Source organism: Harpegnathos saltator, unplaced genomic scaffold, assembly GCF_003227715.2.
Source record: "Harpegnathos saltator strain DR-91 unplaced genomic scaffold, Hsal_v8.6 scaffold774, whole genome shotgun sequence".
NCBI lineage: Eukaryota > Metazoa > Arthropoda > Insecta > Hymenoptera > Formicidae > Harpegnathos > Harpegnathos saltator.
The window spans coordinates 236682-264417 of record NW_020230620.1 but is presented as its reverse complement, the minus strand read 5'-3'; the positions used below and the strand labels follow the sequence as shown (position 1 = coordinate 264417).

The following is a 27736-nucleotide window of genomic DNA, read 5'->3' as shown; positions in this document are numbered from 1 at the left end:
TGGAAAGCGTTTCGCAATTCGTAGAAGTTTGTACAACAAACGGTAGTTACCTTCGACGAGTAACGAATTTCGACCTTTTGTACAATTTTCACATACCTGGTATGTCTGTCTCGCTCTCTTTTTCTTTAGTTTTCTTTCTCTCTTCACCTTTGCAGTCTACTTACACACAGGTTAGAATAAAATCGAGCTACGAAAGATCACTCGCAACGTCACGCAAGTGTTGACGCCACTGTTGACAACTTGGTCGGCATGGTTACGTATGACTTCGAATTTCATTCTAGACAATCTGGAATCACATTCGCGCAAATACCATCAACGCACTCACATCACACGCTTCTCGTCATGACAGCGAACACGGACAAGATAGAAAGCATCTACGAGTGTCAATGCTCTTCCGCGTTATCCAGCGACAGAGAGGCCATATGGACAAAGGATATGGACAAAGGATTCACCGGGGTTTTTGATATACACGAGATTGACGAAGACAGCGAGACTGAAGGGGAAACTGCTGCTCCGGTGCAACCGGTACCTTCTGGGACGGATAAAGAGAAGGATATTATCGTTCAGGATGCGTCGGGCAATGCGGAATCGGAGGATGAGTCCGCGTACACGGATGAGTCTTTTTGTTCCGACGTGTCCTGCGACGAATCCGAAATCGCCAACGTAACGCCAGGATCGCTGGCCAGCGATTCCTCTTCCTCTCCACTACGCACGGTCCATCTTCAACGCCACGGGGGTGTAAAGCCTGCGGACGCGGAAGCACTTACGGCTTTAAACTCTCCAGGACTACATCGACGGAACGAAGAAATTGATTCGGTGAGCGACGAACCGCCTCGTGCTGTCACCACTGGCAGATCTGTCAAGCCGAGGAGATGCGGAAGATGGAACATGAGCTTTACCGATGAAGAGATGCGTAAGATAGAGCGCGAAAATCAACTGTTACTCAGGAAGATTATGGCACAGCAAAAACCTCAACACAAAGTCTCTGAAGAACGCATCGTACAGACCAGGATCAGCAGCTCCGCGATAAACAGGAGGAAGTTGCAGAAGAAGATAGATGACGATAACATGGTATATATATATATATATATATATAATTTCCTCCAATCATGGAGATGTCCGAAACGAAACACGATGATGAGCTAAAAGAGAAGAAATATTAAAAATTATATAATATATAATAAAGATTGCTGCATGGTCAAAGAAGCGCACAATACACGGAAATTTTCTTTTCAGTTACTCGTCAGAAGGATACAACAGGCGAAGTCGTGCATCTTGACGAACGCGTCGAAAATGAGTTCTAGATTAAACTTTTTATAAACGCTCTTGGATTACCGAGCAGAATTTTCTATCAATATATTGCTAAGAATAGGACCAATGTTTTCTTTGACGACTGATTTGATAAATGAGTATTACCCACGTAGTAAGCAAGCATAACGATGCAACTTTTGCCGCGTTGATGTACCATATCACCTTTGTCAGATATATACGTGCAAATTTTGAAATGACATCACCGGTGTCGTATTTTTGGCGAAGGAGAAAATCACGGCATGCGCGTGCATGTGAATATGCACCTGTAATAATTTCCACGAAAAGAGAGTTTCTGTCTTCTCGTGTATAAAACATTACTGCCATGCTTTTTGTGACTTGTTTATTAAAACACAACGATTACCAGTCTTGAAGAATAGGTACACAATTCTTTCATCTCTCTTTTTTTTTTCGCTCTGTATACGGCGTCGTAACCTTGTAAAACATCTTGAAAATTTGCTGCAAGTATCCCCTACAAGTCAAGACTATAAAAAATCACAGTTCTTACTCGTCTCGAATAACTTAATTATCACTCGTGGCAATAAATACCAAGATTGAGTATCTCTCGATACAGCCGTCGGATTAGCGTAAAATTCTTCCCTTTTCTCTCGTGTTTTGCATACGCACGCAGACAATCACGCGCGAAAGAAAGGAGGAGTTGTGTTCTCTGGTCGAGTAGAGTAAATTATAATTCTTGTTTTCCATAAGCCACGTATATAACGATATACTCGCTTCTTTAAACTAACAAGTTTTGTGTGTGATTAACATGAGATTGTATTTTTTTCTTTTTTTTTCTTTCTTTCCTTTTTCCAAAGTCGTTCTGCAATTTCACATGTTATGTTCCATCTCCATTGTGTGTGTAGTCAATTGTGCTCATCCCGTGTTTGAAAGGATAACCAGACTAGAGAGTTAGGATAAAAGATACCGGCAAAAAGAGATTAGTAAAAAAAAACGAGATAGTAAACGTGATTTGATACTATGTCATTTTGTTCCCTCACACAAGATGATCACGTGAGAGACCGTACGTGGAAGGAATAAGATGGCAATAAGCATTTAACAGAGAGAGAGAGAGAGAGAGAGAAAGAGAGAGAGAACAGCGGTAAGGGAAAGCTTACGGCGTTACTTCCTTTTACTATCTTACTTACTCTCAGTTTGTCGTTGGTACCTTTCGGTCGGAGTTAACGCTCGGTCCAGCTATCTCTTTCATTCACGGTTTACTCGCACAGGCAAACAAAATTTTTTTATAATAATCCACCATTATCCTGCACATGCACGACGTATCTCACTCGCAAATAATTTAAGGCATCGCATCGCAAATATGTTTTAAGTTACGAAATATAAAATAATATAACATTTCTAGATTTTGGTTTAAGAAACTACACGAAAATCACTCGTTGGACAGACCAACAGGATTACTGTCGCATAACGTAATAATAATTACACATATCACATAGTGTGCAAAGCGCAGTTGCAGCAAAACGTAACGATTTTCGTAATTTCCAATGTTACCGGTCGCATGTATGCTGCTGCCGCGGTTAAAATTGTCGTTATTTTCGATTTTTGCCGAGAAATTGTCAGAAATAAGTCTACGATATCACAAGATAAAACGAGTTCCAAGTTTCCGATTCAATTAGTCTTCGCGCTTCGTTCTCCATGATTCCGTCGACGATGGCGTCCATATGGTGCTAAGCGAACGAAATGGATCGAAGCCCGACCTCTCCTGGAATGATCATTGAAATTCGTCATTTTGCTAGACCCTCCCTCATTCGCACCCCTCTCTCTCTATTTCATTCGCCCGTCTATTCGTCACTTCGTTATATCGCATTTGCTCTAACTCGTCATCGTACGGTCGATATCTGATCGTCCACTCACTTGGTTTTCCGACTCAGACTGCAACGTTTGCGATACCACAGGCGGTGCGGCGGCGGCACCCCAAGGCGCTGCTGCCCATACACCACCCGTATTGACTCCCCACACACCACTTCGTTCTTCTCCAACGGCTGCTCTAGTGTACAACGGTTCCCAATTCATATCGACTGTCGCCCAATTATCTGCAATCGTAATTCGTTTATCGCTAGTTTAAATAAAAAGTAGCAGTGATCCAAAGTGATCACCGGATGATTGAAGAGAAAAGGAAAGAAACTACAGGAGGCGCGATAAACATCGCATGTCTTAGACAATCTTGCTTGCGCTGTGTACTCTACTCTCGCTGTAGATTCTTTTGCTTAATTTTGAAGTGTAGACCATGTCTTTTCAAACTTTTCGTGACTTTGGGCTCATCCGGCTATAGCAGTAGGCTAAGTAATAAAAACTAGGATGGCAAAGGCAACAGCGTTACGTGTCGTCCGTCTCTAAATTCACGAGCCTCTCTCGTACCTTTCAAGTCGGACAAAACTGGTTTCTCTGTGGCTTTCGGTGACTCTAACTGAAACACGCTTGTACCTGCGTTTGTAACTGCGCTTGTATCCGACAATAAATTTATCATAGGACCAGTATCCTCCCACAGTTGGCACCGTGTGTCCTCTTCGGGGGTTTCCAATTCGATCAAAGGCTCGTCGGTTTCTGGGAGGTCGTCGTACGGCACCAGTTCGCGTTCAAACTGTCCCGGCAGATTTTAAATAAAACAAGTATTCAGAGTGACCAGAAGCGAATGGAAATGAATTTCAACTGTCTGACTCACGGGATGTTCTACGAAAGTATTGATGAAGTAACTGTTCGAATGTTGTGTATCCGACTGCAGAATCAAAGGGTCCGGCTTAAGTATTTTATCCTTATCCGAAGATGCGGCAGAAAGGGAGGCCGGTCTTGACATCAGACTATATTCCTTTCGTGTTTGTAGTAACTCTTGCGTCGACTGCATCGGCTTATTGGTATATTGAACATCTTTGATATCGGTGCCGAACACCGTCGACATGCCCGACACACTCGTCTGACTTTTGTGTACGTGACTTAAATTGGAAAACGACGAGACAATCTCCTGACTTCGTGCCACCACATCGCTGAACTTGGCTCTGTTCTCGCCCCAGCAAGAGGGCGGAGGTGGTAGTGGAGCAGAGGAGATGGTTCCCGACATGCGTGTTACGTCCTCTTTTTGGCTCCCATTGCCGTTCACAGGAACATTTGCTGCAACGATAACAAATATTGGAGATTTTTAAGATTAAAAGCAGTTATAAATATTATTCATATAAACGTTATAAACATACTTTTTACGCACAATCGTGTAATGTGTTTTTATTATAGAAATATCAGCGAGAGAGAGAGAGAGAGAGAGAAAATTATATATATATATATATACTATAAAGAACATACTTTTCACGTGTGTCTTTTCAGTTCCACGACGTTTCTGCACCGACTTCTCTTTTCGAGGTGGATTCTTACTTTGACGTGGTAACTTAAGGGATGACTCAACAGTGCGCGAGGTGTGAACATGATGTTTCACGGTAGATCTAGCAATACTAGTTTTCCATCTATTTGGATTATTCTGCCTCTCTTTATCGTAGTCATCGTCATCACAATCGCCTTCATAATTATCCCTATAATCTACGCATGGCACAGTAGGAATAGACTGAGGTTTGCTTTTCTTAGTTATCGGCTTTCGTTGGAGCTTTTCTTGCTTTCCGCACGATTGATCCTGAGCAAACCACGAAAGAACAATATACTTATATAGGTGTCTTGGATACTAGTTGTTCACTCATCTAATTAATCCGTTAACTGACAATCTATCCTATCTTTCAGATACAATATTCATTATGAACGAATCAACTGCGACAATACAAATCATTTTTAGGACTTTTCAATGTTAAAGTATTCATTGCTGAGATTTTATATATATATATATTTTGACTTTAACATATCTGAAGTCTTTGGGAGATAAAAACAACTGCAGTGTCCAATTAGAATTTTTATGAGCTAGCTATGTAAGTGAAACATCCTATAAACCATGTACGTAAAAACATATCTACGCAAAAACATTTATACTTACTTTACACGATGTAGTCTCATCGTGAGTCGAACTTTCCGTTGTTGTGGATGAGGTCTCTTCCTCTGAAAGGTGAACAATCCTTTGAGTGCTCGCGGACTCGAATTTTTTCAATACAACGGAATTACTAGGATGATTGTTGTTTCCTGTTGCGCTGTTGGTCTGCTTCCGTTTGTTGTCCGATTTTGTAACCCGATTATTACTTATCATTCCCGTGTCCACTTGAATTTCGTGATCAGTTAACTTGGATTCTTCCTTGATACTCGATTGCGTTATCGTCGACTGCATTGTCGTCGTCGTCGTCGTCGTCGTCGATGTCGACGTCGTCGTTGTTGTCGTCGTCGTCGTCGTCATTGTCGTCATCGTCGTCGTCATTGTTTTTCCCTTCCTGTTCGACGTCGGACTCGATTTGGTAATCGCATTGAGGATGCACCTTTTCTCTTGAACCAACTGAACATCCGCGAGTATATCATTCGCCGTGCAGTTGTCCGATTGAGCCTCATGAATATTGCTTAGTTTCTTGTTGTTTCTTCTCTTCGTGCCGTATGTCGCAGCACTCGCGATGTTAGCCGCGGTATTATCCGCGTTAGGCGGTTCCTCGCATCGCTTAAAGGGCAGCAGGTCCTTGGACTCTGTGTCCAGCTTAAATCTCCGCTCCTCATCAGCTGACCAGTCCGGGATCTTCAATCCCTTCTGCACATCCTTATCCTTGTATTTTTTCACGTTCATCAACGACCAATCTGGAAAAGATTCATCCCTTGTTCTAGTTTTGCTCTTCTCGTCGCTAGCCCCGACCTTCTCATTCTTCGTCGTGACGCTGCCGACGTGCGGGGGGGTCGTCGGATGTCCCGGTGAGATGTGCGACAAAAGCCTCAGGTCTAAAGGCGGTTGTACCGGGCTTTCTTTTGAGTAACTGGCCAGCGATTCCCGCAGTATTCGGTCTGCCTCGATGAACGAGACTATGAGCACACACACCAGCAGTACCGGCGACAGACCGACAGCAAGCCATTGCCCTACGCGCTCCCACCACGGTCTAGCGAGCACGGATCCGCACGAATCCAACGAATACGCCGGTAAAGTGGCCAATAAATTAAACATCACCACACCGTTCTCAACGTCGCCGCTGTCCGGTCCGACACTGGTCAGTAGCAGCAGTTTTCGCTCTACGCGCGACAGGGTAAAGTCCGGCGTGAACGCTATCTCGATCATCTTGGTCGCGTTCGGAGTCAGCTTGAAAGCTTCGCAATCGAGTACCTTGAAACCGTAACCCTCACACGGTAAGCCGTTTATGTAGAAACCGTAGATCTCAATTGGCAGCTCGCCCGTATTTCTGGCCGTGAAAGATCGCTTTGCAGTGAGGATTGGTGTCGTAGCATGTTTGCTGCGGTCTCCTGATTCACAAGAAAAAATAATGAGAAAATCTCGTTTATTCGCGGACGATGAACGTGCGAATAGAAAATTTAATTCTTCAAAATTGCAAAATAAATTTTTAATTCTCTCTCTCTCTCTCCCTCTCTCCCTCCCTTTGTCGAATCGTAAAGCAAAAGTATAAAAACGTACGTACGTTCACAATCTTTAAGATGCTTGTCCGCCAATTGAAACAGCAGAGGCGTAGTCGAGCCTGGCTTGCGATTCCCAAATCTAAATTGCGCGCTCGCGCCTCGACCAATCATACGTACAACTTCTAAAATAGTCATATTATTCCTGGAAAATCATCCAAATGAGTATACGCGATTACGTGGAACGGCGTTATTACATTTCTACGATTCTTTTCTACTAAATAACAATCTCTCTCTCTCTCTCGTTGACTTGCCTAATATATAAAAAACCAGACGACGCTGAAGCCGCAAAAGGTGTATACGTCACACGAATCGTCCTCGATTCCAACGGATTTAAATATAAGGGAAGTGACTGAGGCGTCACGGATACACCCCACTGTTTCTCAAACGATTCTCGCTCGTCCGCATTCTCTTCCAACTTGAACTCCTCCGGTACCGTGGACGAACATTCTATGCACACAGGCTTAAATCTGCATGGGCATCAACACTTTTGTTATAACTCTTAATTCGGACGAATAAAATGTCTTTAATTTTAAGGTCACATACTTGATCGGCAAAGAATGATAAAGGCGCGCTCCTTGAGGATAACTCCAATCCATAACTAGCTGCACAATCAGCGGACTCGTGCTCGGATTATACAGTTTGATTTCTCTGTACGACGTATTTCCGACCTGAGTCAACGGAAACATCAGGACACTCTTATTCTTTACGCTACTGGAGCTGGCCAATAAGCTGGGCCAGTACGGTTTGACGTTCACGTAGAACCTGTGACCGCGTACTTCGCTCGTGTCCAGCTGCATCGTTATGTTGTCCCACGTGCCATCCACGATGGAGTTGAGAAAACGTGAGTGTCGCGTGTTCAGCAGATTCAAATCGGTGTCGCGAGTATGCGAAGGAAGGCTCATCGTATTCAACCATTGGCTACCTGCTGTAAGATCCGACACGACTGTTTCATTAGGAATGCGAAATGCATCGAAGCTCAATAAAGGGAACAGTTTTTACAATTAATAATTATTACAATGTTTACTTGTTGCAATGGTTGTAATAGCGGACAATCATGATTATAAGTGTGACACGTGTATAAAAGACAAAGATCACGAATATGTCGATAACTTTTAAATTGAGTAAAACAAATGATCGTTACGTATCACTTACTATTGCTGTCCACTGATAAACCTACGTAGCAATGTTGCTTGCAGGTCACCGAAGGATCGATTTGTATCGAACCGACGTTATTTTCACCCTTGGATATGATTGGCATCGTCGCTTCCTCCAATGGGATATACTTGATTCTGTCGTCTTTGTTGATGGGTGCAATGTGTGTTACTTCCATCAGTTTCGAGAATGTGGAGTGCACCTTTACTTGTTGCACACAAATCGATCCCTATCCCAGCATTGACACTGTGTAAAGTTTCGCCGAGTTTTCGCTCAAGAGAGAGAAGACTAGATAGAAGAGTAAATTTGTAACTCACAGGGAAGCAATCTGTAAAAGTGAGCTTCTTCAAGGAGATTCTACCGTGTGCAACTCGCATATACACCGGCAAATTAAATCGTTCGTATGTCGTTCGAACGAAAACTTCGCCAACAATAGTGTCCTCTTCGACTATCGGAGTCTTTACTTTGATCTTAAAGATCGCCAAGAACCCTGGTTTTATGTACTGCTGAAATAAAGAAAAAAGAAAGCGGAACGATGCGCGTTCAACATCACGGGTAGTAGCAAGGGGGTAGCAAATGCGAGAAATGCGACATCTCTTCTTCCCTTATTCCTCCACCTCCCTCCCACTCTCTCTCTCTCTCTCTCTCTCTCTCTCGCTCGCTCGCTCGCAATACTTACATTCCCAGAATGGCTGCATACAGTTACGTTTAAAAACTCCTTGTCCAACAAATCCGCCGGACCGTTTTGACATCCTATCAATTCTAAAACTGCACCTGGTATATTCACACCCCAGCCATGTAGCTCCACATTAACGGGGTTTTGATTCTCCAGTGCAAAAATCGCCTCGTTTTCAGTACCACTTCCAACAGTACCAAAATTCAAGGTTCCCATATCGTCCTCTCTCTCTCCTGGCATTATCTTTCTCACTTTGCCATCATAACTCAACAGCGGGACTTCGGTCACAGACACATTGGAGTGTATCAATATCGACGATTCCATTTTCACGTTATCACCCTTTCGCTCTTTGGCAAGTTGTAAAGAAAATATATTGACCTTTTGCTCAGGTTTTATTACTCTAGGAGTAAAATCTTTTATCTGAAACACACAAAAGTCTTCGCTTTTATCTGGGAGAGGAATTTTGAAAGGAGGGATATGAAGTATGTCAGAGACGCGTGTAGAATCCAGAAGGAATTTTACGCGCGTAAACTGCTGCTTCGTACCGTAAAAAGCGATTTCGCGTTCGAACACATTGTGACGTTCGTAATAGCTAGTGGTAATTTAAACTTGTTCACCACGCTGAAGTTTCTAGCTTGATTGGATTGCGGAGAACAGTAATGGGTAATCGATGCGTTCACTTCTAGTCCACCTTGTAGCACTTGAGCCACCCATGGAATTGCTAATTTCTGACTAGAGCCGCCTGATCCTATTGCTTTTATTATCAACTTGCCTTTAAAGTGTTGCAAGTCCAAACCAGTCTTCCCTGAGAAAATCGACGCATTTTTTTTTATATCTCGACTAATAGATAATAATTCTAACTTTTAGCCTACAGTCAGCCTAAACAACGTTGCATCTTACAATCATAAACCAGCATTCCGATGGCGATTGGTATATCCGTTTCTCCTGGAATTATTGCTGGCTCAAAATGTAGCTTTAATGCTTTCGACACAGGTGTACTTATAATATTCTACGAGAAACAACATGACTCAATAACAGCATGGAAATTATATTAATGTAACAAAGGCTTCAAACATCTTCACGTCAATTTTCCAAGCATGACGCAAGCTCTAACGGTTAATGGCAAAGCAAAAAAGCTTACCACAACTTTGATTGCTTTTTTTGCCGAATTCTTCAAAGCAATAGGGTGGTGGATGGGTGGCTGCAACGAACCACCCATCCCTAAATTAATTACTCCAGAACTTCCACCCCAATGAAGACCAGCTCCACTTTTCACTTCTACTTCAATCGCTACAACAAGGATCTCTGCAGTGTTGTTCACTTTAAATCTGCAAAACGCGTATCTCTGTTATACGCACGAGCACACACGCATATATCGATCAGATACACTGTATTCCACCAACCTAACGTACGCTGTATGATTCTTTTCTGTGTAAGCATTAAAACGTAATCTGATGACAGGCTTTGTTTGATAAGGTAAAATTTCCCATAATTCCCGTGTACCTTCTGACTCTCCCGATGGCAATTCTAAATCAAATTCTCCACCACTACTGTATACTTCCACCACCTTTGTTTACGTGCAGTAGTTTGAAGAAATTACAAATTAATTGAAGACCATAGGAAAACAAGTATAGACACGTGCGCGCGCACGTGTGCACACGCACATGAACGATTAGATGATATTCACATACTTGTAAAGCTTCCGGATGTGGATTGTGCATATATATAAGAGGTGTAAAAGATGCATTTAATGGTAACTTGACACCGACTACAGGTCTGAGTCTATAAGGACTACCGACACTTATTCCTTTGACCTACAGAAGTAGAAACATCTTACACGTATGTAACAGGTGTGTATATGTGTGCGTAAAAAAGTAAATAATTTAATTTAAATCAATTTAATTACCTGATACTTTAGCGTCCCATCTGATGTATGTATAAAAAGGTGTGTATCAATATCACCTTCGTCCCGACCGAGGAAGACAACATTGAATGTTGTGTTCCCCAGTGGTGGAATTATCTAGAAAAAAAAGTTTCAACTATCGATACTTACATTACTACTACATTAAGTACATATCTGTGTACGAGTTAGCATCAGTGACATAAAAGCATACATGCAAATGTGTTTTATTGTACGCACATTTTACTTTGAAACTGCCACTTTACATTACTTATATACTTTATTTACCGCAATAACTTACTTTATTTTGAAAAAATGATGAATGGAAATGTCTTGTATTTCCAGATATTGATGACAGGTGTATAGTTTTATTGTGATCTTTGTTAAACATGATCACAGTTTCTTGATGAGGAATACCAAGTTGTCTGAAAGAAAGATTACATTACTGCGTGCAACTTTCTTTATTAAAAATGTAGATGTTAACATCGATAACAACAGTATTCACCTTTCTTTAAAGTCCAAAATGTTTGGCTCAAAAGAAATATAAGAGAGTATATCTTCCATTTTATCCTCGTCTGATATAGCGTCCCTTAAAAAAGTAAGAGCATTGTTCATAAACATCTATGGAACAACGGATCTTTGTACTGTACACTCTTAACAATGACAATTGAAAATAAGAAAGGTAGTTTGAGAAAGATTAGTTTGAAGTCAATATATCATTAGTGCAAAGCAAAATATTTAGAATTCTGTTTCTTCTTTTTTATGAGATTTTTTTTTATCAGCAGATGATTTTTATGTATATATACTATATATACGCTCTTTCAATAGTTGTCGAAATGAAAAAACTATATAACAACCTTTTCTACCCCTCCTATCTTTATTCAACATACTATTATTATTTTAACGAGTATTGTACTTACCCAGCTCCATGTACCGTATTAGCAAAGTCCTACAAATATGAGAATACAAATTTCAATATATTTATCATTATTATTCATATTATATTATTTTAACATATGAAACATAATTCTTCAGTAAATAGAATGTAATATCTCTCTAAGCAATTATCTGTTTATTATTCCACAAGGGGAAATCAGTAAAGGAAAATCTTTCCCACAGTTTTATATTTATATACATGTCCCTCTGTTATAAATTTCCTGTAGTTTTACATCTGTACATGTTCCTCTGTTATAAGTTTCTTCTTTAATCAGTTCATTAATATTTCACTGCAAGATACCTACTGACAAATCTAACTGACTAACCTTATGCATAGGTATTGGCATATTATCCAAAAGATATTGAACATTGTTGTCATCCTGGACGAAGGCTGCAAAATATTGAGAAACATGTATGCTTGTTAGCTTATGCTTGTTATCAAGTCAAGTACATATTATCAATGATAAGCTAATAATACCATCAACCAATTCTTACATTCTTACACTCCAGTTTAAAAACATGAGAGAAAAGAGGGGAAAAGAAAAAAGGAACAGAAAGTGATCCGATTTGAATAAAGTTGTACATGAAACTTTGTTTTAACAGTCATGAATAATCCCGCAAGCACAGTTTACGATGCAATCGTAAACATGCAGTCATGATAGGCAGGCAGGACTAAGGTTATATCTGTCTGTTTATCATATCATCCTTTTCGCAGAACTTTTATCGAGAAAAAGTGAAAGTACAAAATGTGAAAAATAAATGGCGTCGAGGTGAAAATATCTTTCGCGACGCACCGATGGTTGCGCGGTGTTCACTGGGATGCGGGTCGCGTGACGGCGCTTCGCGCGTAAAGCTCGCGATGCGCGACGTGACCTTCGTCGACGGCAATATCATGACGGCACACCGCGACGGAGTCGTAAAATAGCGCGCGATGCCTCCATCGTGAGATCGCTAAGAAAACCTGATCGCCGCTCATGCGGCTCGACCGCGCTTGCGGTATCGACGATTGTTATTGTTAGGTCCACGGATCGGCACACGGCACACGGTCCGCATAGAGAAGCAGTCGTGCGAGAAACAGAGACGGGAGAGAACGAAGAAGAGAGAAAGGCTCTCACCATTGTTGTGGCCGTGCAACGACGGCCGTATTTGCGACGTCGCGTCCAGTAGTGTCAGCAGGAGCAGATAGTAGAATATCTTCAACTCAGACATAATAATACCTCGCGACTGCTGTTTGCACTGCTGTTGCGTCGGCTGCTGTCGCTCGCTATTTTGTCTTTAGCAGACATAAGAGTCCGCCTTCGGCCATACTTTGGTACTATCGAAGCGCGCGGTATCGATTCCGCCACTGCCGCGCCACGCACGTCGCGCCGACGAACTTGGCGCCGTCGCCATATGATTAAGCTAAGACTCCATGCATGCGGTGAGCTGCGGCAAATGCTGCGATGACCAATCAAGAGGGAGGCGCAAGTCCGGTCGCGGCAAGCTCCGGCATGCGTCTGTCTCCTGATTGGTCACCGCAGCCGTTTGCCGGAGCTCACCGCATGCATGGTGTCTTAGCTTTACGGTGTCGAAGCGCGCGTCTCATGAATCTACGCGACGGCAAAATCTATCTCGACGAGCTCTATATAACCGTTGACGAGTTGAGACAGATATTACTTGACATATTAAGCAGAGGAGGTTAGCTGCGCGCAAACGGAAACGGTATTGCTGTTTCCGTCTGCTGTACCTTCTCCGTTAAAAATTAAATTAACCACCTATACGTATCATCACTATCGGCACGGCTCAATCAACACATAGATAGACAGATAGACAACGTCTTTTCAACGTCTCGGCGGACGAATCCGATTGCGATAGCGTTCTGCGCTTTCGCATCGCATGGAGACGCAAGGTCCTCAGCTGGATAAGTCAATTGCTCGTCGTTCCTTGTAGGCTCTTCCGATAATCCGAGAGTGTGCGATAACGCCGCGCGAGCGCCGGGCTAATGCTCACATGCGCACGCATCGCGAGCCTAATATTACATGTGTCGTACGACAAGCTCATCGGATACATTGATTGGCGTACGCGAAGCAATCCTAGAAATATTCTATTTGTTAACCAATCAACGTATTCGAAAAGATTGGCCGCGTTCAGTAGAACAAAGTGATCAGAGAGCGCTTAGTGATTATTGTCTGTGATCGGAGCATTCTTTTAGATTCTTCACAGACCCAGAAGTATTTACCAATCAGAAGCGAGATTCAGTGGAAAATCTAGTAATGTTGTCCGACTTGTTGAGTCTGGCTGCGTTCAGAAAACACAACGGTTACACAACGGTTGAGTAATTCGTCAACGTTATTGGTCTAAATGTAAGGATCTAACAGTAAGGACCAATAGTTACTGAGCGCTCAGTGAGCGTTTTGTTTTCTGAACGCAACCTCTGCTGAATACAGCAATTGTCGTACGACAAATGTAATATATTAGCCTGACGGCAGATTGAGAAACGGATTTATTGGATGCGTTCAGAAAATACACAACGGCTGAGTAATTCGTTAACGTTATTGGTCTGAATGTAAGGATCTAACAGTAAGGACCAATAGCTACTAAGCGCTCAGGTGAGCGCTTTGTTTTCTGGAACGCAACCATTTATATGGCGGGGAGCCAATCGGTGCGTGTCTAGTGTCTGGGAAGTGCAGCTGGAGCCTCGCGATCGTGGAAGAGAAGTGGCGCATGGTGGCGCTGTTACACGCAGTGACGTCACACTCGGCGACCGCGCGAGTACCCACGGTATATTCGGCCTGCTGCCGCGCTCCCTCCGGGAACCCGGTTTGCCTACGGCAATTTTCTTCTTGGCGCCTACTATCTCTCGAATGTGCAGTGAGCGCCGGTGTGTGTAAAATGGCGGATGGTGACGTTGATATTTACGGCGACGATCTCGATCAAGATTTCGCGCAGGTAACTCGCACTTTTCTTTCGTAGAAATAAAGGGACTGGGGCGTTCTCTTCATCCGTATATCTCACTCTCTTTCTATCTCTCTTTTTCTCTCCCCTCCACTCCCTCCTTCGTTTCGTCTTTCGTCGTTCGGACGGAGAAAAATATTAAGTAAAACGGTTCGCGTTAATAAGTCGAAAAATTTGACAACGCGCTCCGCTGCACGCGCGAGAGGGCTGCCATCGCGACGTGCCGCGCCGCGCCGCGACTGTGAGACGATCATTGTTTCGCGTCGATTCCGCCGCGAGCCGGGAGAAGTGGTGTCGGCGTCATGGCGGAGATACTGTCGCTGCTAACGATCAGCTCGCGTCCCTGATCTCGTCTACCGTGCCACCCAAAGTACTTACCTACCTGCGGTTCGTCTCGCTCGGTGTGTCTCAGCGCTCGTTGGAAACCGGCGCGTGAGAGGACTCGCCTCTGGAGTGTGTGAGAGTGGGTCGACGCGGCGAACAGAGAGACGGGTACGCGCGCACGCGCGCGCGCGCGCACCGCGTCGTCGTCACGAGCAAGCGGTGTACAACGAGCGTTTGTACCCGAGTCAACGAGTTCGATCTGATACCCGAAGTTGTATCCTCTTCCTCTTTGTTATCGACGCGGCTGTTTCGTATAGTTCTCGATTGCCTGTCTAAACTAGTGGTCTCTCCTCTTGTCCCGGCCCGTCGCCCATCGGAGCTTAACGTGCGTGCGCGCGCGCGCGCGCGCGAAACAGTAGTACGGGTTTGCAGCAGGAATACACAAAATGGTGCTAGCGGTAAGGCGAATGTCGTGTAGTTATTCTACTCGCACTGTTCGTACCGTTTTCTTTCTTTCTACACGCCTTTTAGTTCGTTCTGGTTTTTCCTCAATTGGTTTTGTCGCGTACTCGTCACACACACACACACACACACACCACACACACACACATATACACACCATACGGCGCACGACACCTACACCACGCTACAAACACATACGCATCATCTCACTCTATCCTACTGCATGCGAGATTACATTTTTTCTGTGTATATTTTCTTTATTCATGTTTCATTTATTCTATTTGTGTTCTAAAGTGTGTTCTAATTTGTATTCTAATGTGTTCTATTTACGAAATGTCACAGTTTTTTGACATTTACAGGGATTGAAATATGTATAATTTTATCCGAGTCAACTTGCTAATATCTTCTTATTCAAAAAAAGGATAGATTGTATTTCTTAATTATTGAGTTCCCACGTTGACATCTGTATTGACATTTCATACCCATTGTTAAATTCACAGATATATACTAAATTAACAACGCTGTATAGTTACATATTCACATTTAGCACATATATTAAACAAATCTGGAATGTTGATTAGAAGAATATAAATTCAATTCTAAGATTTCTCAGCTGTATTCGCATATCTTTATCTTTGAAATGAAATAGTTATAGTTACATATCGTACATATGGAATATTACCAAGCATAAAGCAAATTGCAAATAAGTAGCAAATAATTATAGATATTATTGTCTATTGCATCAATATTTAAACTCACTAAAGATATATCATCTTCAATCCCTGTTCTCTTTCATCTTCTCTTAACACAAGAAAGATTGTATATCTCCATATCTGTTACAGTCGAAGTGCACGATTGCTTGAACCACAAGGTGTGCAGGAGGTTGCGTGTTATAAGAAAATGGTACATCAAACGACTTTTTACATTTCGATAATTTATTTCCACAAATTAGTTTATATCAAACTCTTGCAAACATTGTTTTCTTTCATTTTCTTGAGATCATGTTGTTATGTCTCAAGTACTGCTTTCAAATTAGAGATTTTCATGTTTGTTTAACATTTTCTCTATTATAGACCATCTCACTGATTTTCTCACTGATCAATCATATCTTACATTCAGTAACAAAATGATCTCAATATGCTCCTGTAAATCTGATGGAATCATCTTAAAAGAAGAAAAGAATTAATCAATTTAATTTATCAAGTTTTTCTCTGACATATATGAATTTACATAGCTGTATAATCTCAAGTGAGCATTATTATTAAAGAATATAATAGAATTAAGATCCAAAGTATGAAATATATAGATACTATATTTTGATCTAATTATATTCTGTAGGATTGTTTTGCACTTTGACTGTAACATGTTGAACATATTTGTGTACAATTAAATTAATTAAATAAAAAGGAAAATTGTGTTCTACTATGCTTTCTATTTGTCAATTAAGTTGCTTCTCATATAAATCATGTATAATGAAATCGTTTTATCATTACAAACGCTTCTTAATATCACGCAAATCTCAAGAAAAAAAAAATGAGAAAGGACAGCAAAATTAATTTGCTCTTTGTCCATTTTATTACATTTATTGTACTCGTTTTACTATAAGGTATGTTTGTGTACATGTTCCAGGATGAATTTGCCGGTGATGGCGTGGATCTGTATGATGATGTGATTGCTGCACCAGCTGGTGGTAATGGTGGCGTTTCCTCTGGTAATACCGGAGATGGTGGTGGTGATACCACGTCTCCTAACGAAGAAACTAATGGAAATGCACCTTATCATCAACTTGGCAATAATATACAGCCGAATCAAATTGGTAGACGACATCAGTTATATGTTGGAAATTTAACTTGGGTACATACACGCAAAAAATTTTTATTTATTTCAATATTTAAAATTTTTTCTACTTTACTGCGCCGCTAGTTTATCTCATCATCTAATGAGTATTTTCGCTTTCAGTGGACAAGCGACCAGGACATTACAGACGCAGTTCAAAGCATTGGAGTGACTGATTTTGTGGAAGTGAAATTTTTTGAGAATCGTGCTAATGGGCAATCTAAAGGTTTTTGTGTGATATCTCTTGGTTCCGAGCAAAGTATGAGGATATGCATGGAAAGATTACCCAAGAAAGAGCTTCATGGTCAGAATCCAATAGTAACGTTTCCAACAAAGCAGGCATTGAATCAAGTATGTATTGTGGTGCATTGTAATTTCAAATTTTATATATACATGTGTGTGTGCGTGCGTGCGTGCGTGTGTGTGTGTGTGTGTGCGTGTGTGTGTGTGTGTGTGTGTGTGTGTGTGTGTACATATGTGTGTACATGTATGTAATGTACATACGCGCGCGCGAGTGTGTGTGTATGTACAGTCCCTGACCAAATTAATAAACCCATTAATAGATTTTTTTCACTAAATCAGTTAGCTTTGCAAAGTTGTTATTTTTGAATAAAATGTTTTGAACTTTTAATAATTCATTGCAGGATTACAGACAGTAAATAAAACACAATTGTGATGATAGGTCATTTTTTCTACCTTTATTTGTATAAATATAAAAATCAATAATTTGTATTTAAAAATATCTATTTTTTACTTTAAAAAGAACAAATTCCAAGTAAAGAAACGAGTAAACACTAAATACTTCAGCCACACTGTCTCTAAACACGCCCTGCACCTGCGTACCTGCAGCGGGCGCGGCAGTTCTACTAGCGTGTGTCATGACTTGTTTAATGACAAAAGCGAAATTTGATAGCTAGTGACGTGACATGTCAGTAAAAAAGCGTAATTGAATACTGAAAACAATTGTCTAACATTATTTTCACAACTCAATTACCTCAATCAAGTAGAATTGGGATAAATAACATAGTTAATTAGAAAAAATAAAAAAACACAAGGTGCATCTATTAATTTGGCCAGGGACTGTGTGCGTGCGTGCGTGCATGCGTGCGTGTGCGTGCGTGCGTGTGTGTATGTGTGTGTGTGCGTGTGTGTACGTACATATGTACATATACACATAAAATTAATAAATCAGTCGCAGCGTAAAGGAGTACGCTTCGATTGTTGTAATAGGGTACATTACAACACAATGCACTTATACACGACAATGTTTTTTATGTGTTCTCAGTTTGAGTCGCAGTGTAAGACGCGACCCGCTCCGGCTCCTCAACAGAGTCAGAGCCAACGTCCTCATAATCCACATCAACATCAACCACCAATGCCACCTCATCAACAGCACCCTCAACACCCTCAACATCCTCAACATTCACAACAAAATCACGGTCCTAGAATGATGATGGGTCCTCCGCAGGGCGTGAGACCACAGAGAATGCCGCCTCCAGGAATGGGTCCACCGGGTCCTGGTGGACCCGGTCAACAAGTGCCACCGCGTATGCACGGTCCACCCATGGGTCCTGGCCCGGGACCTCACCATCCTCTACCCGGTCATCCAAATCAGGGTCCACCGCCTGGCTACCAGCAAGGACCATGGAACGGGCCACGCCCTAATGGCCCACCAGGTCCACCTAGAGGTCCAAGTGGTCCTGGTGGTCCACCGCAACAAGGTCCTCCCGGACCAGGTCCTGGCCAGCACAGGCCGCCGGGTATGGTATGTATCGCAGACATTCTTTTGCATTACTCTTTAACAGATAGGAAATTAAATCTTGGAGAAGATATACCGCGTTTTGTACTCGTGTCCATCAGGTGCCGTGTTTAGCTTTCAATTTTTAACTAGCAGCTAAATTTATGCGAAGTTTATTTCTGACAAATTTTTTCTACGAATATTTGCATATGATAAGTTTTAAGTTTTGCTATAATGGTTAAGAGATCTGAAAGCGTATGTATCGTCTGAAGTAATCGTAACACCGAAAACGCACTATATGTCATCGAGACACATCGAGACAAATATATGTAATAATCGTCAGAATGTATGTATTCACATGGCACAAACTGCATGTGGAAGAAAACCTTTTAATCTGTTTTAACCTGTTTGATTTTAATTATTAATGTGCAAAGAATCATTTCGATGGAGTATAATCGTAAACGTTTTATATCATGTGTATCGAATGAAAATTTATACTACGATCATTACGTGATTTCTAAACGGTCAACAATGCTGTACATGCGTCCGTTGTGAGTAGTCTTATAATACAGACTTAAATATACTTTGCGCTTACACGTTTTATGCGTAAACAAAGTCGCGTTAGAGAGCTTTTTGAAGGCCCGTTATTATACGTATGCCACAGATAACCCCGACAGTGAGATTTCTTTTTCTCGCTTGTCTTGCGTGAAGCAGGTTCTTTTCCGTGCTATCATGATGTTACCAATTATTTTTATGAAATTGCTTAAAATGTGAAGATACTCGTGATTCCAAAAAGTAAAATCTTGTAAATTGTAAAGTAAGATAGAATCATATCCTCTCGTCTGTCTCGGCGTATTTAGCAATTTCATGGTGGTCCGCCTGGACCGCCTGGTCAAGGACCTCCTCGCGGCCCACCTGGACATCCCGGTGGACCACCAGGGGATCCACGAGGAGCGCAACCCCGTCCTGAATGGAACAGACCACCAGGTTCGTGCGCATATCGATCTGTTATTCCTCAAGAACTTTGAAACATCTTGGACTTGGACGCTTTCGTAGAACTTTCTTAGTTTTCCCAACGTGCATGATCGAAATAAAACGAGATAACATTAAAACATTGACGATATGGTGGAGACTCGTTGAACGGAATTCCGCGCAACAAAGATTGAAGTATTAGTAGTGTCTTATATATAATTCTCCGTCTGTGGAGATTGGTATTACTGATGAGATTGTTCAATGTGCATAGGAATGCATCATGGGCCTCAGGGACCACCTGGTTTCCCTCAACATCAACATATGCAAGGGCCGCAGCCTAGCCAAGGCCCACCACAGAGAGGACCTCCTCCAGGTTCTATGGGTGGTGAGAGACTTAGAATGCTCGTTCGATGTCACAATTTTTATCGTTGCGAATTGTTTTTACCACACACCATATGCGATGCATGATATTGAGGGAAATTGTTCTTATAGAAGCATTAAAGTGCAAGGTGTTTCAAAAGATTATTTCGTGTATTGTACTATGCGAAGAGCACACGTATAAATACGCGAACTAGTTGCGAACTTATTGCCAAACTTACCGACTCGTCAAGCTTGACTGATACTGAGCTGCAGTAGTGTATTTTATCATGCCGTATTGCTATAGATCACGTGTGACAGAATGAATTCTGTTAAACGAGTTACAAGGAATCGATAATGCACAAGGAGGAGAAATGATCGCGCTACATCCAACGAGTATATAAGAAACGTACGATTAACGATAACGATATGTAAGAGTCAACTTCGATGCGAGAATCCAATGCATTCTCTTGATCACTCGCCTCTATAATTATAATGCGTTCTTATTACTCGCACATGCACTTGTGTGCGACGAGTGTAAAAAGAGAGAGATCCATACGTAACTCAAAGTATATAAACTTGAGAAACTTTTCATTTCCTCCTGATATTGACAGCTAACCGATGAAAAATAATTTATCCTTTTGCCTTGTAACTACGTATTAATTGCAAATGTCATCATTTTGGCTTACGATTACTATATTGACTATACGACCATCGATAGGACCAGGAGGTCCGCCACCTGGACATGGCGGTCCTCCTCAAGGACCTCCCCAAGGACCACCCGGCGGTCCGGCGCCGCATGTGAATCCCGCGTTCTTCCCGCAAGGTCCACCGCATCAGCATCCTGGCCAACATCCGCCAGGCCCGCCTGGTCCACCTCATGGTCCACCCCATGGACCACCTCATGGGCCACCTCATGGACCACCTCATGGTCCGCCACATGGACAACCGCACGGACCACCCCATGTACCGCCACATGGTTACGGACCGCCAAGCGCGCAGGTGTTACTTCTTTCATGTCATTAGACACTACTGATTGAAAGTAATCGATTCGCCAGATGATTGAAATATCGCTCGTCTCTGTTGCAAAGGCGTGCCCTCGCTTGACGCGACGACGTTCGATGGATGGGTGGCTTCATCTGATTATCCGGACGAGCAATCGCGTTAAATAGAATAATTATAAATTTTGTAATTGTTGTACACATTGCACGCGCGCGATCGATTTCTCCGATCAAATCAATCCTTACGTGTTATATATTATCATTACTTTATGAAAATCTTATGAATCTCTCGAAGTGATGTACGTCGTTGTATCTCGTGTGAATTTTGGTTACAAAATCGTAACCTTTTCGCCCCTAACGCCGACTATAGCCGGTATCTGCGAAGTAGTCCGCGGAGACGAACGCCGGCTACAGCCGATATCCATCGATGTGACTCGCAGAGACGAGCGTCGGTTATAGCCGGCAGCATTCGCTACGAACTAGTTTGTGGATAATTGTGACCGCCGCGCAAATTATTTGACGGAAGGAATATCTTCCCTTTTCAAAAGCATGTTAAGGCGGCGTTTGTTCAGGCGTAAGATGTAAACCCGAACGCAAAAGACTGTCCTGTCCACGCGCATTGTGTGTGTATACATTTGGCGCGGGGACCCGTTCGCCGTGGCGGCGCTACGGCGGAGCGAGCTGCTGCAGCGAAGGGGTTAAAAAAGAGGAAAAAGTGCTCGCGACTAGTGTTAATATACTGTCGCGACGGTTCGTTTGTATAGTATACAGTGGTTTTTGAAATTTGGTTTTCAGGCATCATATGGAGCGCCCGGACCTGATCATCGTCCAGAAGGTCCTCCTCCGCTTACCGAGCAAGAATTCGAAGAGATCATGGGTCGTAATCGCACAGTATCTTCTTCAGCGATTGCGCGTGCAGTCTCTGACGCCGCGGCAGGCGAATACGCAAGTGCCATAGAAACCCTGGTCACCGCTATCTCGTTGATCAAGCAGTCCAAAGTAGCAGCGGATGACAGATGCAAGATCCTGATCAGTTCTCTACAAGACACCTTACGTGGTGTCGAGACCAAAAGTTACGGATCTGGACGTAGAGGTGAGGTGAACGTACAATAGACAAAAAAGAAATCGTCCGATCCCTTTCGAGTATCATTCTTTACGCTTTACGCGTCTACTGTCACTTGTCTTGTAAAGCTACCGTGTTTCTCCTCTGTCAGAATATATGCATTTTTGCGTTACTGTTAATATTACTATAATCGAGTCCACTGTAGAGATTAGTTCGATAAACAGATGAGGTACGCGAAATACTTTACCTTTTCTTTTTTTTTCTTTCTTTACCGTATCTGTATTGCGCTTAATTACGATTAATAATCACTGTTCGTCATTGAAAATTTTCTCTTATCGTTGCATGCAAATTCAACGCGTATATACGCATAACGTAGTGACGTAAAATCTAAATCTACAAGTCTCTCTCTCGCGTATACTTGTTAGTCTTTAACTTTGCGTTACGTGTGCCTGTACCCGTGTTGACATCATGTCGTTAGCAAGCTGAACAGATCCGCAAACGATCACTTGCACATAAAAATTCTGCCACATTTGCTCGTGTTCGTTTCACGAGAAACATATTCACGAGAAACATATTCTTGCATATTCACGAGAAACATATTCACGAGAAACATATTCTTGCATATTCTTGCAGAGCGTTCGCGTTCGCGTGATAGGGAACGCAGTCACAGAAGACGGCGGGAACGGTCCAGGAGCCGGGATCGCGAGTATCGCGAGCGTAGCAGAGACCGGGATCGTGAGCGCGACCGGGAGCGTGACCGCGAAAGAGAAAGAGACCGCGATAGAGACAGGGAGCGTTATTACAGCGAACCATATCCGAGAGAGCGATCACGCAGCAGAGAGAGAGAGCGTGAACGTGAAAGAGATCGTGAATATAGAGAACGAAGCAGAGAAGAGAGGTAAGCCCAATGATCTCACAAAACTATACTCTTAATTGTACACGATATAACAACACGCGCATCCGTTGCATACGAGAATGTTTCGTGAGGCCAATTTTCAATTTTAGAATTAATTGAATCTTTAGGAGTAGGAATCACGTGCGCGCGCGCGCGCGCGAGTGTGTGTATGTGTGTGTGTGTGTGTGTGTGTGTGTGTGTGTGTGTATGTGTGTGTGTATGCGCAACACGGGCGCAAAAGACAAGAAGAAACAAAGCTTAATCAATGTATATTAACGTACGTACAGATTGTACAGCATAAAGCGACATAACCAAATTTTGACTGAATACTTACATTTACATTTTCGTCACAGATGATACGTCAAAACCGACATCCTTACGCTTAATTATTAGATTTCTTGATTACCGTGAACACATTGTCAGTGCGGAATATCCATAATGCGCACTTCCGTCACGATCGAGAATTCAATCAAAATTACGCAAGAATTTTAAACGCGAATATGTAATGTGAATAAATAGGAAACGATAGATGACACCAAAATCCGTGGGCGAGAGAAACTACTGTGTTCCGTGACTTGCTTATTGATCTTATATTTTGCTGTCGGAAACTTAGATACCGCCTATTTACAAGCATATTTTTAACGTTTCAACCGTAAACGTGTCATTTGTTGTCATTTGAAATTTTATCATACAGTTATTTAAACTGTAGCACAGTAATATAACAATAAAGTCAATGTTGTCGATTTATTCGTGCATTATCATGCAAAATAATCTTTGTGCTGGTAACTGTAGTTTGCAAATCATTACGAAGGAAAATCGTTTTCGAAGAGATCGCTTTATTTGAAATCGCTTTGTCATGTTTGTTTCACGACTGCATAATTTTTCCAGAATTTTCTTCCATGTAATTATATTGGAGTATTTTTTTAATCGCTGTATAATTAGTATACAATTTCTCCCTATATTTATATGATATTTCTCTCATGTAACAGTTTTTGCATCGATAATATTGGGTAGTGTCTTTAAAAGTTGATATTTCGTATCAATCATGTATTTATGGAGAATGACAGCACATTAGTAAATCCAATATATTGATACACTTTACTATATAATATAAAAAAAATACACGGTATAATAATCCAATATAGAGCATACATTAACAAAGGAGAAGAAGAAAAAAGGATATATATTGTATGTGTGCAAAAGAGAGAAGGAAGTAGATTTCTCAAACAGGTGAAATACAAATACTTATATAAAATTGTGTATTATTTTTATCACTTAGTCTTTTGACAGTATAAATTTAAAATACATTTGCGTAAATTGAATATTAAAAAAAAGACGGATTAGCGATTCAGGAAAAAATATCGTAGTATAACAAAATATTGTCATTTATACGAAGAACCGAAAAGAATTTGTATATATCCTGTTAATTTATATTTACGATATTATACGTTCCTCCTACGTGATATCATGCGTGTGTAAAAAAGAATTGTATTTTCTTTTCTTTGGTTTCTTTTTATATCACGTGGCTAAATATCTGTTGTCATTTTTTATATAAAGCTCACATAGAGAGAGAGAGAGAGAGAGAGAGAGAGAGAGAGAGAGAGAGAGAGAGAAAGAGAGAGAGAGAGAATCACGTCGAGTGAAAATTCAATTATACAACCGCTCGTGATTTGACTTCACTTGTCACGGTTTAATTTTAAGATCTACGAACATATATTATGTATCTTCCCTACGCGCACGGTATCTTCCGCACGGTATATTACGCGTTTCTTATGAAGTAATTTCACGAAAATAATTCGATAAACGGAGCGACTAAAACTGCAAACTAGATAAAATATGACCCGCTAGAAACACGAGATACGAGAAATGCGCCACTTTCGACAGAATTTTAACAATTTTTTTCACTTCACGTGCTATACTCATGCCGTTTTGAAGTTTACGTTGTAACGAGGAACCTGAAACCCTGTAATCATGTACACGAGTCACAAGTCGGAGAATGTTACAAGTGCACATGAGTAAAATTAAAACGCATATTGAAAATATTCTAATATGTTACTAATCTTCATTGCGTGTCACTTTAAATCTTTATGTTCTTTTTCGTATATGGTATCAGGGTGAATGTTAAATCGTCAATCGTTGTAGTATTGTTGCGGTAATTCATAATCGATGTCGATTAGTACTCGTTAATCTAAACGTGCATAATTCGTATTTTGTAGACCGCTACATTGAATTATTATAAATCGCGATATTTTCTATTGGCGTTTGTAAATAATTATTTTACAATTGTAAAATACCGTAAGCTCTCTTTCATTTATTTCAAAATAACGGCAATTCGAATTATTATCTTCTCTCGAGACAATTTGCCTTTTTACAATTGAAATGCACTAAGCCTGGTTAATGGTATACGAACCATTATAACAGAATATCCATTTTCCATTAGTACAACACGTCAGTCAGCCAGGCCAAGAGTAAAAGAAGAACCGCCAGAGACGGCACCTGTCTCGTCTTCCAAGACGTCTAGGTAATTTACTTTTCTTTCATTACGGTGAATGCATGTAGACTTAAATAAATTTTAAATGCAGTGGAATGCGTGGAAAATACATAAAGACACGTCTGACAAGACTCTGTTGTGTAGACAAAAACCATGCCTTTCCTGTCATTTTCCATTTAACATAGGCATCGATAGAAAAGTAAAAAGAAAATGTATAAGCTATAGGTATCTATAATTGAAGAGCAAACGATCTGTCGGAGTCTTAAAGAACTTACATAACCGAAGAAGTTACATAACCGAGAGGTGATAGATGTGACCCTTTAATTGATGAATCGCCAAAAGTTTGTATTCGCGTAGAAAATGGTGAATATATATTACGATATTAGGCACTTGTATACCGCAGCATGTACATATTACATTACCATTATAATTACATAATTACAAGGAATATTATTTATACACTTGTTGCGTTCCGACCAATTCTTCCATATTTGTATATTCTTGTGCACGAGAAATATAAAATAGTCTGATTTATGATAGAAGAAAAAAAGAATGAGAAAGGGAGACAAATGTTGGTTTGTAGGATGGGGAGCGGAGGGGGCAAGAGAATAGAGTATACGTATGTGTACGAAGTATCCCAGGTTTTCAACGACCAAATTATGCTAGTATGTTCTATGAATAGAAATGAGGAAGCAAAAATACACATGTATCGTAGTGTTTATATATAACTTTCTTGTGCTTATAAAGTTGTGACGAAAATATGGAACGAGAACAATAGCGAGCCTGTTTTTATGCAGTATAGTACGATCTTAGCAGTTAATGTTTTATTTTAAACGTTCGCTGGTTCCTGCCTCCTCGGTACAAAATTTCTATAATTGAAAAATTCTATTGTCGTATGGACTTTGTTTATAAATTTTATTGCATCTCATTTCGTATGCAACATCAATTTTTTAATTGAATTAATTGATATTTGATGCGTATTAATTCTCGTCCCGTAAACTCTTTCGTTTTTTTGTTCTCTTACACGATGGCCGCTGAATTGTTTCATTATTTCTATTATATTGTTTACATAAAGCTTCAGTAGATCTGCGTAGTCTTATATGACATGATCTTTTTTACTTATACTCACAAAACATATTAGCACAATTTGGCTGTCAAAACCGGAGAAACTCTGCGCGTGCAGACGCGCACACAGATAGTCTGTATGTTTACACACATTTGATGTTTCTCTTGTAAACGTAATTATTCACGAATTTAACATGATCGTGACGGTTAACGTTCGTTAAGTAATAGAGTGGACATTCTCATAGATGTAAAACAAGAGTAGCATTAAAGTAAGATAATTGGCTGACGTGTGACTTGTGTAGGTATTATGATGATCGCTACAGAGAACGTGAGCGTGACAGAGATCGAGAACGAGAATCAAGCCGAAGACCATCCGAACGGGAGCGGGAACCGGAACGGGAACGGGAACGGGAACGGGAACGGGAACGGGAACGTGATCGACGTGACGAGAGAGGAGACTCCTCACATCGCTCAAGACATTAAAATGACTATCAGGAGAGGAAGAAAGCACCGACAGGCATGATGTGTATCGCATTGTGATTGCTGTCCCCTTAATTCACGCAGTAAACTGTTGTGTCGCTTAATGTGTTCACAATGTATGTGACATCAAAACGTTTTTAACGATGAGTAAGAATATCAAGATACGTTCTATGTGTGAGACAAATATTTTACTGGTGGTTTCCAAGTTGCTTATCCTTCTCACAGTAGTAGTCCGATATAGCAGGTACATTGTAAAATTTGAAACGTTCTTTGTCCTTTATTTTTCTGGAAATTTTTCAACTCGAGTTCAGAGTGTAGAATTGTCATAAAGCATCTTCTATAATTGCAAAACTCGTTTGTCTTGCATTATATATATATATATATATATATATATACACACATACATATATGTATATATACATATATATATATATATATATATATATATATATATACATCTATATTAATATGATAGTGCACTATATATGTACACATATTATGTCTATATAACGGTGTTAACAATTAAGGATATATTCATTTAGTCTGAGATAGTAGGTTTGTAAAATGTAAAACATATACTTATCGAATCGGAAATGAATTGGAGA

The 27736-nt window shown here is 41.0% G+C and overlaps 3 protein-coding genes across 12 annotated transcripts; 2 read left to right on the top strand and 1 right to left on the bottom strand.

Moving 5' to 3' along the window:
• Positions 1–206: 206 nt before the first annotated feature.
• On the top strand, positions 207–1510 carry LOC105187582 (uncharacterized). Its single transcript, XM_011148485.3, has 2 exons — positions 207–1071; positions 1237–1510. The coding sequence occupies exons 1-2, from the start codon at positions 250–252 to the stop codon at positions 1318–1320; spliced, it is 906 nt and encodes a 301-aa protein (XP_011146787.1). The 5' UTR covers positions 207–249; the 3' UTR covers positions 1321–1510.
• Positions 1511–1710: 200 nt separating this feature from the next.
• Positions 1711–12850, bottom strand: Tmem131 (Transmembrane protein 131). 3 transcript variants are annotated; one of them, XM_011148488.3, is made up of 23 exons: positions 12629–12850; positions 11840–11904; positions 11498–11526; positions 11083–11166; positions 10879–11002; positions 10584–10697; positions 10369–10491; positions 10081–10244; positions 9819–10005; positions 9578–9686; positions 9223–9482; positions 8681–9097; positions 8319–8507; positions 8002–8230; positions 7393–7774; positions 7101–7316; positions 6852–6991; positions 5291–6678; positions 4618–4939; positions 3989–4431; positions 3751–3907; positions 3181–3359; positions 1711–3028 (listed from the first exon to the last, which is right to left on the bottom strand). In XM_011148488.3, the coding sequence occupies exons 1-23, from the start codon at positions 12720–12722 to the stop codon at positions 2939–2941; spliced, it is 5505 nt and encodes a 1834-aa protein (XP_011146790.2). In that variant the 5' UTR covers positions 12723–12850; the 3' UTR covers positions 1711–2938. The 3 variants fall into 3 exon arrangements, with proteins under 3 accessions (XP_011146790.2, XP_011146788.2, XP_011146789.2); XM_011148486.3 differs by lacking the exon at positions 12629–12850 and adding an exon at positions 12308–12592; XM_011148487.3 differs by lacking the exon at positions 12629–12850 and adding an exon at positions 12308–12592 and having other exon boundaries at positions 8319–8504.
• A 1387-nt stretch (positions 12851–14237) lies between these two features.
• On the top strand, positions 14238–27315 carry Cpsf6 (cleavage and polyadenylation specificity factor subunit 6). Of its 8 annotated transcripts, XM_025306327.1 has the most exons (13): positions 14242–14441; positions 15113–15229; positions 16076–16136; positions 16863–17087; positions 17193–17420; positions 18355–18834; positions 19668–19794; positions 20051–20164; positions 20858–21138; positions 21933–22230; positions 22834–23098; positions 25536–25616; positions 26954–27315. In XM_025306327.1, exons 3-13 carry the CDS (start codon positions 16134–16136, stop codon positions 27132–27134), a joined length of 2283 nt encoding a protein of 760 aa, XP_025162112.1. In that variant the 5' UTR covers positions 14242–14441; positions 15113–15229; positions 16076–16133; the 3' UTR covers positions 27135–27315. The 8 variants fall into 8 exon arrangements, with proteins under 8 accessions (XP_025162110.1, XP_011146779.2, XP_025162111.1 ...); XM_011148476.3 differs by lacking the exon at positions 15113–15229 and having other exon boundaries at positions 14241–14441; XM_011148479.3 differs by lacking the exon at positions 16076–16136.
• Positions 27316–27736: the final 421 nt, after the last annotated feature.